At 31.0% G+C, this 14791-nt stretch overlaps 1 protein-coding gene across 1 annotated transcript; it reads left to right on the forward strand.

The window, feature by feature from the left end:
- The first annotated feature begins 5561 nt into the window (after positions 1–5561).
- On the forward strand, positions 5562–7260 carry LOC149061965 (uncharacterized). The gene has a single exon (XM_089217555.1). The coding sequence runs from the start codon at positions 5699–5701 to the stop codon at positions 7073–7075; it is 1377 nt and encodes a 458-aa protein (XP_089073681.1). The 5' UTR covers positions 5562–5698; the 3' UTR covers positions 7076–7260.
- The last annotated feature ends 7531 nt before the right edge of the window (positions 7261–14791 follow it).

Genomic DNA, 14791 nt, shown 5'->3' on the forward strand with positions numbered 1-14791 from the left:
AAAGCATTGTCAACTTTTTTCGCATGACATGATCTGGCCCATACGGGGGCAGCATATTCGGCTGTTGAGTAGCATAGTGCTAGTGCTGATGTTCTTACAGTATTTGGGTCTGCTCCCCATGATGTTCCTGTGAGCTTTCTAATCAGGTTGTTTCTCGCGTGGGTTTTTTGTTTTACGTTTTCGCAATGATGTTTGAAAGATAAGGTTCGGTCTAGTGTGACACCAAGGTATTTTGGGTATTCGGTATTTTCAATCTCAACATCTTCCCATATTATTCTTAATTTTCGTTTTGCTTCTTTGTTTCTTAGATGAAAAGTGCATACTTGGGTTTTGTTGGGGTTTGGTTTTAACCAATTTTTTTTGTAATAAGTTGACATTTTCTCTAGTGCGTTGTTAAGAGGTTAAGAGTGCTTTCTATATTTCCAAACGAGCGATTCTGAGCAGTGAGCGCTAGATCATCAGCGTATATGAAACGCTGGGTTCCTGTCCATTTCTCTACTTCTTCTCCATCTTCGTTTGTTTCGTTATAGCCCCATGCGCTGTTGTGACTGTTGAAATCGCCAATTACAATTTTTGTTCTTTGGTTTTCGAAATTTGTTGGCTTTGTAAATTTAAATGGCATATTAGGCGGTTTGTATACTGATGTGACAGTGCAGTTTGTAAGTTCTACTGTGAGGATTTCTATGTCGTTTGTTTCTGTATGACTTGTTGAGAGGATCTTTAGATTATCTCTTACAAATATCGTACTGCCGTATTTCTTATGTGGTCTCTCTATTGCCAACTTTATTCCCTTTATCTTCGGACGGATGTTGTCCTTGTCTCGGTGTGTTTCTTGGACGCATATAACGTCGCATGTATTTTTTTGGCAAAGTTCTTGTAGGATGTCGCTTTTATTATTTGAGAATCCTTCGATATTTATTGAAGTCGTTATGAGTGCTGGTCCTGAAAAGGACCGTTTTGGCGTTTTGGTTGACATTTGAGATCCGTCCGGAGTTGGTAAGATTGGTTAGCGATAAATTCTGGTTTAGAAATATCGCTATGCAGGGGGCGCCGCGTGCAGGCTCTTACCATGCCCCCCCATATCAAGTTTAAAGATCACTAATTAGCAAATAACATTTAATTTTAAGTCTATTCAGTTATTTTCTTTTGAATGGTTAGACCCAAAATCATAGTGTATTATGTATTTAGTTATGAAAAATATTAATTGATATAAATGTGTATGCTATATATATTATTATTTATTTACCTACCTGTTTCATAAAATGTAAGACTTCTTTTTACTGGTGTCAGGAAGTCTGTAGTTTGTCTTTGAGACACTTTTGATGTAACTTCATTGTCTAAATAGTAAATATATTATTTTAAATTATAAATTATAAAAAACTTTGTATAATATATTTGACTAAACACAATTGTAATTGAGTTTTAATACTTACTACCCGCATTAAACTTTTTAGGAATGCCTCCAGACTTAAGCCTGTTATGATCTGGTCTGGTGAAATCATGTGCATTAAAATGATCTTCACACAGATACCTATTTTTAATTTTTTTCGGTGACAATTCATCTAATGCCATGTTTCCTATTAAAATAATATCTTATTTACTCTGCATTAATCTTAGTCATTTCAATTAAAATGTATTTAACTTACCTGAATTAAGAATCCATTTTCTACATGTTTCTGTATCTGTAGGAAATCTGTACATTTTTTTTTTACAATTAGATCTATTATTCTTACAGTTAGAATAATTACAGCTTCCGCCAGGCATATTTAGAATTTGTAATTACAAAAAACCAACAATTTAAAAATTTCACAATTACAGCACAAATTAAAAAATTAAAACTAATAACTAATAACTAAAAAGGTAGTAAAGTTCGTTAAATTATTTTTTAAATACCTACATAGATAGGTAGGTATTTAACTCGTCTTTTCTTGTAACATATAATATCCGTGTTCTTTTCAAATAACATTTTTGCGCTCTATGTAAAATTTATTTTATGGTATTTTAAATATATACAATAAATATGTATCATTAATATGGTCATACTCTGCATTTGCTATCCGCGACAAATTAAGGAATGCGACATCTATCGGCTGCTATCCCTTTGCGCGTATCACATATTTCAGCTATAGATGGTTTCTCTATACTATCTATACTCAATGGTAATAATAAACATGAGCTTTAAATTATAACATTTTTTTATGGTTATACAATATAAAATAACAATGTTAAGTATAATGATTAAAATAATACTTGTATGTTGTATCGGCCATAGAACCTTACAATTAACCGATAGAGTATAATTTTTTATAATAAATATTAAAATTTTACATGTAAAATTATTATTATTACCTAGAAGGGAAATATCAAAGTACCTAGCCACCTAGACATGCTTTTCTAATTTTCATTTGAAAAAATTGATGTTGCTGTTTTGTGAGTCAATTTTAGAAACATCTTCTACATAAAAATGTATGAACGATAGGAACTCATGTGTTCATTGAATTCATCTATTGAGGGATCCGAGTTAAGTTTTGACTTTTTTAAAAGATGAAAAAAATCATTCGATGTATGTAGTAACCTGACCAAACTGACTGGAAGAGTGCCAATAATTGAAATTATCTTCAGTATTTCTGAAAATACTTCTGGAGGTTTATTTGAGCAAATCAATAATTATAATTAAAATGCAGTTTAATATTATTATTATTATGATTATAAGTAATAATTTAGCAGAAACAAATTAAGATGTAACTTTTAACTCATTTTTTTTTTAAATATTGTAGTAATTTACCAATAGACACTTATAGACATTTAGAATTAACATTATTGTTAAATATCTGAAATTTTTAAAACATAATATTATTATCTTGATTTTTTTAAAGAAAAACGCATATTATCCAAATAATTTAAAAGTTAAAAATTTAGGTACCTATATAAAATACATGATAAGGTCCCATAAAAAGGGAGTAAAAAATAATTGGTAAGGGTACTTTATTATTCACATCATATCATATTAGACAAGTATCACAACATGTACAGCTCAAATTTTGGTTGAAATTTTTTTATTGTTCATCCATAAGCACAGTTGAGACCAGCTCAACAAATTTTCCGCCTGGGAATTAATAGTCTGGTACGATAACACCAACAATCAAACACACCTCATAGAGATACATAACTATCGAGGAATCCTGAGGAGTATTATGAAATTCATTTAAAATCAATCTGATTAAAGTTGGATATAATATTTGAAAAAGGTATAGCGAACGATACAATAACGGTTACTGTTGGTATAAATAACCTTGTTATAATATATTACACATCAAAATACCAATCCAACAGAAATATCTGTTGAATATAAAAATATCAGAACATTCTGAGGTGTATTAAGAGTGTTTTTTTAGATGCATCGGACCAATAATAAAGAAAAAACAGTTCAAAACCACGCATTTGTTAGACTAACATGGCCTAATAAATTCGTAGGTAATATTTGAAAAAAATTATACTTTGGCGAAAATAAGTTGAGCAAGTTATAGTGCATTCTTACTTATGGATTGTTGTGAATACGTCCTAAATGTCTGTTGATTGATATTCCGACTGTGTGCAATAGTCACCGTTGTGACAAATGCAACTTACAAACGGAAAACGCCTAAGCGTCAAAAGTGAATTGTGAATAAAGAATGTAAAATCTGAAACGGGTAACGGTTAACGAGAACCTACTACGTTAACAATTACACAATATAATAATAATTACTGTGTAATGTACTAATGTGTTCACAATTATTAGCATACAAACAAATATTAATTATTAATTGGTTTGTTTACAAGAGTCAAAATAACAAAAAAAGATTTAAAAAAACTGTAACTCAGGATGGCCGTATACAACATAACAGAGAAATTTGTTGCGTAGCTACACTGATTGCACTCAACACTTATCATGCTTCTTGTGAATATACGATAAACCAGTTGAAGAATATTTCTTCTTTAAGAAGAGTTGTTTGTTACCTTCTGGTTTTAGAGCAAACAAGTCTTCTACATGCTTAGACGCACTACACTTCGCAATAAAACGAGAACTAACATTAAACAATATTTTGTAATTTCATATAACTGTATATATGTGATTAACTAGCTATCAAAAAAATTGTTATCGAGACCGGACGCAATACGGCCATTCAACGGACAGTAAGGAATGACGACCAGGAGCCGATACGGACTCATTAACGTCCGGCGGGAGCCGATACGGTATCATCCACATAATTATTATATTTTATTTTTTACACCATAAAATAATGTTGATGCATTTTGAGATGCTCTTATTATATTGCTCGATTATGATAATATTATAATAATATCATATAAATATACTATTATGATATTATATTGCTGTGTACTATATATAATATAATTTTCTAAAGTTTTTTTTAATGTTTGTTCCTAATTATAATTGTAATATTATAAATTGAACCAGTAATAAACTTAAATCAATATTCTCAAAATAACGTTATATTACATTGAGAACATAAAGTTATCAAAATATTATTGTGGTTTTTAAAATTCAATATTACAAATATAACTTAAAGAGAACATTCCGAAGATTTTTAAACTATAATATTATTTTTTTCAAAATGGGATAATATTATTATAACGGGAAACTTATAATATTCATTATTTAATCAAGTTCTAAAGTTATTATAATATTGAAGTTACCGAATTGCTGTCTGGGATGACAGCATTTAAAATAACTTCTTCTTCTTCTTCTTCTTCTTGGTTTCGGCCCTTAAGACCATACCGCTAAATACAAATCTTGCCATCTGTCCCTATCCTCTGCAGCTTCTCTTCATCTGATTCCTGGATCTATCATTTTTAAGTCCTTTTTAACACAGTCTTCCCACCTCAATCTGGGTCTTCTTAGAGGTCTTTTACCTATTGGTTCATTCTCTATTACCTGTTTAACTAGGGATCCTTGCTTACGTCAGGCATGCCCCCCCCCCACCTGAGTCTTCTTTTTGTGATCTCCTTAACTATGTCAGGTCTCTGAAACTGTCTTTTGAGTTCATCTTTATGTAACTTTCTCCACTCATTTCTTCCACTGTCAAAGACCGGTCCATAAATTTTTCTTAAAACTTTCCTCTCAAAAACTCCTATAGTGCGGCCAACGAAACTAGGCGGGTGATCGCCGCGCGCCTGGTGGCTGTTTTCATGTGAACCAGGGATTCTAAAAGTATTGCTTATTAAATGAATAGCTGATGCAGTTGTGTTTCAGCTGTTTTATAAAAAATTTTGAGTGTCCTTACAACACAAATATTTTATTAGCGTATAAGCATTGAACACTATATAATGTAGTGTTCCATGGTATGAGGTACATCGTTTATACAATATATATAATATAATAATATGGGTACTACATACTGCCGAGGGTGAGAAACCGTCTAGCGCGCCGTTTTTCTATTGAAACTGGACATCTGGCACTGGAGACCACATTCCATTGACTTTATTGTACCTATTGTAATTTTATTGAAACCAAATTGTGTACAAGAACCATTTTTTTCTTCATAATGTGTTAGTCTGCCCTTCGTGTATCTGTTGATTGCTATCGTTTAAGTTTAATGTGATTTTTTTACACGGCTGTTTTAATATTTTACAATATTTGAATTTTTTTTTGTGTTTGTTTTTTTTACTGATCGTTTGTGTAAATTATTTTTTCAAAATGTCAATTAGACCCGATATACATTCCCAAACGAAAAAAACAATATACAACGTATATACATTTTTTAAAACCTTAGCCAACTGCAAAGATAAGCCGGAATTAGCAGATTATTTTCGACAATCACAGGAGAGGACGGCCGAAGCTTGTGCGGTGAGTCTGAGAACTGTACAACGGATATGTCATGAAAGTAAAGTAACTGGAAATCGAGAAGAGCTATTATGTGTCGGAAGTTCTAATGACCTTAAATTTCAATCGCCACGAAAAAAATACTGTCGCGAGAAATCTGTCACTGAACTTGATGATTTTGACAATGAAGTGGTCAGAAGAGTTGTCCATAGCTTTTACGACAAAGGTGAATTTCCAACGAGTGCTAAAATATTATCGGAACTGCGTGAAAAATTAAATTACCGTGGATCAAAATCGTCGGTAAAAATAATTTTAAAACAACTTCATTTTAAGTACAAAAAATGTAACGACGGTCGCAAATTCTTGATGGAACGGTCCGATATAGTAGCTGCGCGCGTTAAATTTCTTAGAAAAATGAACGAGTTTCGTAGGAACGGTGATACTCGGCCGGTAATCTACTTAGATGAAACCTGGGTTAATCAAAATCATACGCGTGGACGTATTTGGCAAAATGAAGAAAATACGGAAGGCTTAAAAGTACCTACAGACAAAGGCAGCCGCCTCATAGTATGCCATGCCGGATCTCCTTCCTTCGGATTCATTAAAGAATCAAAACTTATTTTTCGATGTAATTCTGGTGACAAGGATTATCATTCACAAATGAACGTCACAATTTTTGAAAGTTGGTTTTCACAAATGTTACTTAACTTAGAAGAGCCGAGTATTATTGTCATGGATAACGCTTCATATCACTCTTCTTTGGCCGAGAACTATCCGAAGTCCAACAGTAGAAAGTCAGATGTTCAACAGTGGTTACGGGATAAAAATATAGATTTTTCTCCTGTAGAAACACTTGACGAGTTACGGGAAAAGGTGAAACTTTCGATGCCGCGCGGAAAAAAATATAAACTGGATGAACTAACTTCCGAAATGGGTCATGAAGTGGTAAGGCTTCCCCCTTACCACTGTCAGTATAACCCAATAGAACTTATTTGGGCGCAAGTTAAAGGCAGAGTGGCTGAAAAAAATTCAACTTTCAAAATTGCAGATGTCGAGAAACTTGTGCATAAAGAGATCGATGCAGTTACTTCGAACGATTGGGCCAAATGTGGTGAGCATTGCGTCAAGATCCAGGAAGAGGACTACGTCATGGCGGGACTAAGGGATGAGATATTAGAACCAATAATATTGACCATTAATCCTGACGAAAGCAGTTCAAGTGAAGATGAAGACGACAGCTGTGAGGACTAGAATTTCAATTCGGAAAACCATTTTTCTATGTAAATATTATTATAATAGTTTTAAGTTTCATTACTTAGTTATTAGTTTTTAAATGTACATACATATTATATAATTGCGTAAAAAATAATGATATTAATATTATTACTTATTAGCGAATGTGATAATTAATAAATAATAAGTTTTACGTATAGAAATATCGAACGTTTGTCGTTTAGTTTTTATTACAACTCCAGAGCTTTTTTAAAATTATTTTACGCGGGAATGAAGTCTTGGAAACACTGACGAAAATTGGCCACCAGGCGCGCGGCGATCACCCGCCTAGTTTCGCTGGCCGCACTATAGTCTCTGTTCTTCAGCTTTCCTCAATGCACACGTCTAGAGCCATACAGGACAATAGGTCGTAATAATGTCATATGCATTCTTATTATTAAATTTTTAGAGAGTGTCCTCGATTTTAGTATTTTTTCTAATCCATAATATCCCTTGTTAGCTAATTGTATTCTTGACGACACCTCTGTCTTAAGTTCATTATCTTGGGTGATAATCGATCCTAGATATTTAAATTGTGATACTTTCTTAAATTTATGTCCTTCTAGCTCAGTATGTTGTTCTAGTCTATAATTTAATTTTTCTTTTGCCAACGACTTCTAATTGGTGTTTTATTGTTTGCAAAGAGTTGTCAACATCGACTGTTTCTTTTTTAATTAATTGCTCGATAATTGAAGTATGGAAATTGGTGATTGACATTTTTGATGAAGTAATTCTGTTGAATAATACCATAGAATTAACAACAGCTATGTTTAAAAGCGCATCTAGTGCTACCTTTCTATACCACTTAGTGCTACGCCTTAGAGGGTTCAAATAGGAACACATTTGATCAGAAAGATCAATGGGCGTTTTTCCTGTATTGTAGTCTATTACTACTATAGGTTTTTTAACAATCATACCTCTTACAACATTTTCTACAACTTCACTGGTATGTTTTGTGGATATCATATTCAAATCCCTTTTATTTTTCCATTTTAAAATCAAAACATTTGCGTCACTTCTCTTTGATACTATTTCTCCTTTTTTTTTTTTTTGACTTTTTTGGACTACATCTTTAGGATTAGACTTTCTATTCGATCTACTGTTCCTACAAGATGAGTTTGTCTGGTTTTTAACTGTTCAGCTAACTCAACACTAGAATACCAGTTATCTGTATATAATGTTCTTCCACAATCCAAAAAAGGTTCTCATAATTCCATCACAATTTTTGTCCCAACACTACTTTCGGCGCTAGCCTCTTTACCACTTTACCAGCATATATTTTTAAAGCAATTGTGTAGCATGAAGGAATACACAGCTTGAACTATTTTACACCAAATCTATCACGTTTGTTTTTAATATATTGCTTAAATGCAAGCCTACCCATAAATTTTACAAGTGATTTATCTATACATTAATCTTCTTGCATGCAGTGGTTAGAATTAATTATTATATCCTCAATTACTGAGCCAAGTTAATACAATCGATTTGTTTTATCAGCAGTTGTATTATATGAGAAATGAAGCATTTGCATTAAGATTTCAAACCGATTTCTGCTTATTATAAGTCCAAAATTTGCAGAAAATATATTAGAAGTACTCCAATAAAGTTCGTACGATGGTAATTCAACTAAGCCAGTCCAAATTAAAATACCAAACAATTGTTTTATCTCTGTTACATTTGTATCATACCATTTATTTAAACGTGCTAAAGGTGATGTTAATTTAGCTTATTTTTGTTGTGCAGCAAATTTATTTATTTTAATACTATATTATTTATAATTTTACTACCTACTATAAGCTGTAACGTCACAGAATTTTAGGCCTCCATTAATATCATTGGTCATTGAACACACCTTTCCCCACAATAATATTATTATCATACCTATCGGTCTGCGACCATTACTTTAATGGTACTCCTATTATTACAATTGCGCGTTGCGATTCACTGTCCCCCAATCGCTCTTCAACGTAGTGTCCGGCGACTTGCCTCAGCAGCTGTGGTTACCTGCACCTTCGGCGATACGGTCGCGTCCGCCGGTACATGCTGACAAGACGTCTGAAGCCGGATGTGTAGCCGTTCTCTTAAAACTGATAAGAACTGAGAAAAAAAAGAAAAACTTATACAGATCATGTACACCAACTAGAAAACATAAATTCCCTACACCGTTGTACGTAACTTGTAACTGTGCATAGCAGTCTTGGCGGCAGGCATATATTATTATATATTTATATAATTACACTATCTGTACTCACTACTCAGACTGGTCTTAAATTCGAGTACGTACAAAAGCTATTTTTAGCATTCTTATCCACTAGAATTGTTTGAAATTGTGTCTAGATTATAAATATTGTTATGATATTAATATTTGATATTTATACTTATATTCACCATAATATATAACATTTTACAATATATTAAAATGGATGATACCTACACGCGAATTGGAACAATAGTTACTTGAAGAATTTCCATCTGATATTGACACTGACATAGAAATGTCTGATGATGAAAGTGCATCGATATGGGTAAGTTCAGGGTAAAACTAGGTAGCTAATAATATTAGCTAACTAAATATTATATAGCTAAATTGAAAAAATTCATAAATTCATATAGCTAAAGTTATATGTTTTTGAGAGAACTGAAATAGTATTTATTGTATTTTGTACAAATGCATATTGCATAATAATAATATATTTTATAAATAGCGTTATAGACTTATGGTTAATCTTAATAATAGTTCTAATAATTCCTATTCTTGGTCGATGCTGTAAGTGCCTTATCGCATGAGTGCTGACGTCCGATATACGCTAGCAATCGATTATTTCGTTTTATTTTTATTTGTTTTACATGCAATTTGAAAACAATTCGACCCTGTGATACTGATAATTTCACTTTTAAATACACACAATACGGACCATCGCATACTCGCGTTGCTGCCATTAGGGTAATAATATACGACTTCAGGGGGTCAGCCCTAACCTGGATAAGTGCCCATAAGAAATTCCACAAAATTCATTTTTTAATTATATAAGGGTAAAATACATTTATACTGAAGCATTATTTTTATATTGAAGCATAATTATTAGAATAAAAGTAAATTGTGATGTTTGTTGGTTCTGAAAAGAACCGTTTAATAAAATTGAAACAAATAGTCTTAAAAAAGACTATTTAAAAATTTAATGCTAAGTCCTGAAAAGAACTGTTTAATATAATAAAAATCAACGCTTAATCCTGAAAAGAACTGTTTAATGTAGTTGATGTGAATTGTCCTAAAAAAGACAGTTTAATGTAATTGATGCAAATAGTCCTGAAAAGAACTATTTAAAAATCAAAGCAAAGTCCTGAAAAGAACTATTTAATGTAATTAATCCTTAGTCCTGAAAAGAACTATTTATTGTAGTTGATGTGAATTATCCTAAAAAGGACAGTTAAGACTGCTTCTATATTGTTTTATGCAAATAGGTATAAGGTCAGAACATGAAAAAATATATTTAATTTATTTAAATATGGTTTAATATTTTTAATTTAGAAAGTTTTGCTAATTTTGAGGTAGTTGAAAATAATTTTGTTTTATTAAATATTTTACAAATTAAAAGTTGTTCAATTATGTACATTTTATGATCTATGCAGTTTGTCAATGATTCATCAAGCCATTTTTTAATTGTATTATTATTTTTTAAGCGCTCAGTTAGTTGAAATTTTCTTTTCTTTTTATGCAAATAGTTTTTATAATTGCTTTCAAAAATATTTAAAATTTTATTGACTACATTATTTAAGCTATTTGATGGTGCTTTAAGTCCACTTTCATTATCAATTGAAGTATAACTTTTATTAAGAAGATGCAACTGCTTTTTATCATTTAAGTTTTTATCAACAAATAGTTCAAGTTGACATTGGTTACAATTAAATTTTTTCATACATTTATAGCCCAAATATCCTGCGAAATATGTTACAGAACAGTCTTCTAAAGTGACATCATTATTACTATCAGTATTATTTGAGTCCTTGTCAGATGAAAAAAAAACAGAGAGATAAATTAGAATTACATTCTGTGTCGGAATCAGATGATAATTTCGAACTTTTAAAATTTATTTTATTTAGTGAACTAACTGGGTCAATTATAATTGGATTATCATCTTCTTGGGTTTCCTCACAATTTGTCGCTTTTGATGTACATAAAGAAAAAATACAATTACTTCTTATGGAAGTTCTGATTGTTCTAGCTGTTGGGTTTTTGTTATAACCACCATTTTGTCGAAAAATACTAAAGAGGTTTTCTAAAACATCCTGATTTAAACGATTAGTCATTAAAAATACAATATCATTAGATTTCTCTGCTTCAAAAAATTGCAATACACCTTTAATGGTCTGTGTAAGCCCTTTCAAACAGGGAGGTTGAGATAATTTTCCTTTTTTTAATTTTTGTAAATTTGTGAAGTATTGTGAAGCTTCTATTAAAAATTTTTTTACAGTACCTAGATCAGTTAATGCACAGAGGTATGGATTATGACTATATAAAGATTTACTATTTAGACAATCAAATAAATGATTAATAAACTCAATAAAATCTGCAGTATTTGATGAAGTGTTACTTTGAAGTTGTCCTGATTGTATACAAGTTCGGATTGCTGCGGCCATGGAATTGCTTAATAATTGTACTGCTAATTTAACACGCATTTTTTGAAAAGAATTAGGGTAAATATGTGCATCTGTTATTTTGATGAGACTTACTTTTATGATTTTGTTTGTCCAACTCATATGTTTTTTTTATATCATCAAATGAGATTATTTTACTATCTTTTATATAACAGGCATTAATTAAATTATTTCTAATACTTTTAAGTAAATGAGGAACATCAAACAAAGAAAAAATTTTATTGTTGTTGGTAAAAAACAAATGGAATATCTTCTGAAATATTTAATGATTTTAAAGTGCTTTGGTTGTTTGTGCCTTGATCGCAAACTATAATTTTGGGACACAACCCAACCTCAAATAACTTTTGTAAAACATCAATTATTAAATTTTTTAAAATTGTTTTGTTAACTCCAGAATGAACAAGAAAATATGCAATTGGAAATTTCCATGTAGAGTAAATACCTCGAGCCATAAATACTAAAACACAGTTAGCACTTTTATTGGTCCTCCCATAATGACCTAAATCTTCAAAACCTTCAATAAAATCAAATTCTTTGGAATATTCTATAAATTCTTTTGTATACATTTCATCAAAACAAACAGTGCAAGCTTTTTCTTTATAATCAGATGACTCAAATTTTTTTTGTATATGACTGAAAAATAATTTACTAAAACCTGGTAAGAATTTTGATTGACCAATCCAACGACAAATAGTTGATGGCCCAGGTAAATTAACTTTTTGTGAACGTAAAAATTTATATGCTGTTGGTGATTTTTAATATAAGTTTAAAGCTAAATTTTTTTCATTTAATGTCCACGGACGACTCCTATCTTTTAATTGCATCGTTACCATTGCCTTAGAATTAATTGATGGAAAGTTATACATATTTATTGAATTCTTAGCATTATTATGTGTTGTAAAAGTTTTAACTCTTTTTTTTAATTTTGAAATTTGAGTTATTTTATTATGAATTAATTTGTTTTTTAGTTTTAAATTGATTTTTCTAGGTGTATCTATTTCTATCAAATCAGATTTCCTTTTAAATTTGGGCTAGGCATGTCAATTATATTTGTTATTTTAATTTTTTGAGGTGTAGAAAAAGTTGAAGGGGGGCTCGGAAAAACTAACTCTACCATGTCTGGTTTTGAGTGTGTATATGTTTTAGTTGGGGTTGAAATTATATTATACTCCTGCTGAGATTCATCATTTTGGTTAATGCCTGATGATGTAGATGGCTGTGTTTTAGATTGATAATTATAGGGAATAGCAGTATCTATCAAACGATTTTGAGTAAAATTTTGTACAAAGCTTTCGGGTGGGAAATGTTCTTGACAAATGTACCTATTGTGGAGTTTATCTGGATCAACAGAAAACAAACTTGTGTTTCCTGTGAAGATATAAAAAAATATGTGTAAAAAAAATTATAAATATTCGCAATGGTACAGAAAAATTAAAATTAAAAATTAATTACTCACCTGAATGTATTATCCATACTTCTTTTCTATCATCTTTTGGAAAACGATACATTTTTAAATTTGGAAACATTTTCTTTGATTTTCCACAATTTAAATATTGGCACTTGTTTCCAGACATGTTTAAGAATTTTTAATTGTAAATGCAAATGCAAATGCAACTTAAAACTCAAAAAACAAGAAAATTCGGAAGGTGGTTGCTCCAAAATGAACAAGATAGTAATAAATGATAATATAATAAAATTATTATTTCCAATAATTTCAGTATATCTTCAGTTTCTTATTATTACTCTATTTTTATATCGGCACTTCGCGATAAGCCCCGCATATCCATCCCCTCATATCCCATCATATCCCTTCCCCGCATATCCATGGCAAACATCTATGATGGGGGTACCACCTCCTTGCATCCCAACTACACTAGCGCTCCATAGTGGTTGCATCCTACGCATGGTCACCAAATATTAACATTGCATGGGCTATCTGTCTATTCTATAATCAATGATATAACTAATATAAATTAATATAAATAATTTAAGCTAAACTGCATTCATGACACAAAATAGTAGTTTTACCTTACATTTTAAGATATAACTTTTTTTGTGGTGATGGTAAAATATGGTGCCTTGGGCCAAATTTTAAAATATCGCCCTGACAACGGGAAAAGGACAAAGCTACAAAATTGAAGATGGCTTTCCAGCATTTTTCAAGGGGTTATATAGGCCGTATACAATACACTCCGGAGAAATACTGCTTTTAGTTTTTGGATCCAGTCAATATACGGTCCGGGTATATACTTTCCGGAACTATACGTTCCGTTAAAATACGGTTTATATTTTTTTGGATCCCGTCAATATACGGTCCGGGTATATACTTTCCGGAACTATACGTTCTGTTAAAATACGGTTTATATTTTTTTGGATTCCGGTGATATACGGTCCGGATAAATATGTTCCGCAATTATACGGTCCGGACATATACTTTCCGGATTATTATAGCCCTCCAAATTAACATTTTTATGCAATATGAGTTCTAAAAAAAACAAAAGGAGAGCCACCAAAGAACGCGAGAAAAAATTCGAATTACAATTTACAGCTCAATCGTGTCAAAACATTTTAAATGCAAAGAAAACAAATCCTAGTGGCGATATACAGAATTATGTGCTTCATATGAATTTTTTCTTACTTTATCAGTCATTGAAGTTAATTGTGAGAGAACTTTTAGCAAACTAAAGTTTGTTAAAACGATACTTAAGACTAATATGAATCAAGATAATCAAGAAGCATGTGAAAACTCATGTGAAAACTTGATGATGTTCAAATTTCAAATTTTTTTTTTATTTAAAGAAAGAAACAGTCCGCGGCAGCTGTGACAATAGAATGCAATAATACATTTTTGTTATTATATGTACATAATTACATTAATAGTTGACTAATCATAAACAAACAAACAAAAAAAGAAAAACAAAGACAATATTGAGTATTCTGAATAAATTGCATATTATACTATTGTCTATTGATGACTTAAAAGCTAGTTCTAATGTTATGTCTAAAATGTTTTCATTGTAAAAAAAAATAAATTATTTG

The sequence above is a fragment of the Diuraphis noxia genome, unplaced genomic scaffold (genome assembly GCF_037042655.1).
Source record: "Diuraphis noxia isolate RWA-SAM2 unplaced genomic scaffold, SU_Dnox_SAM2 contig0001, whole genome shotgun sequence".
In the NCBI taxonomy this organism is placed as follows: Eukaryota; Metazoa; Arthropoda; class Insecta; order Hemiptera; family Aphididae; genus Diuraphis; species Diuraphis noxia.

Bases quoted from the DNA above. Each gene is read 5' to 3' on its own strand.
- LOC149061965 (XM_089217555.1), top strand. From the start codon at position 5,699: ATGTCAATTAGACCCGATATACATTCCCAAACGAAAAAAACAATATAC.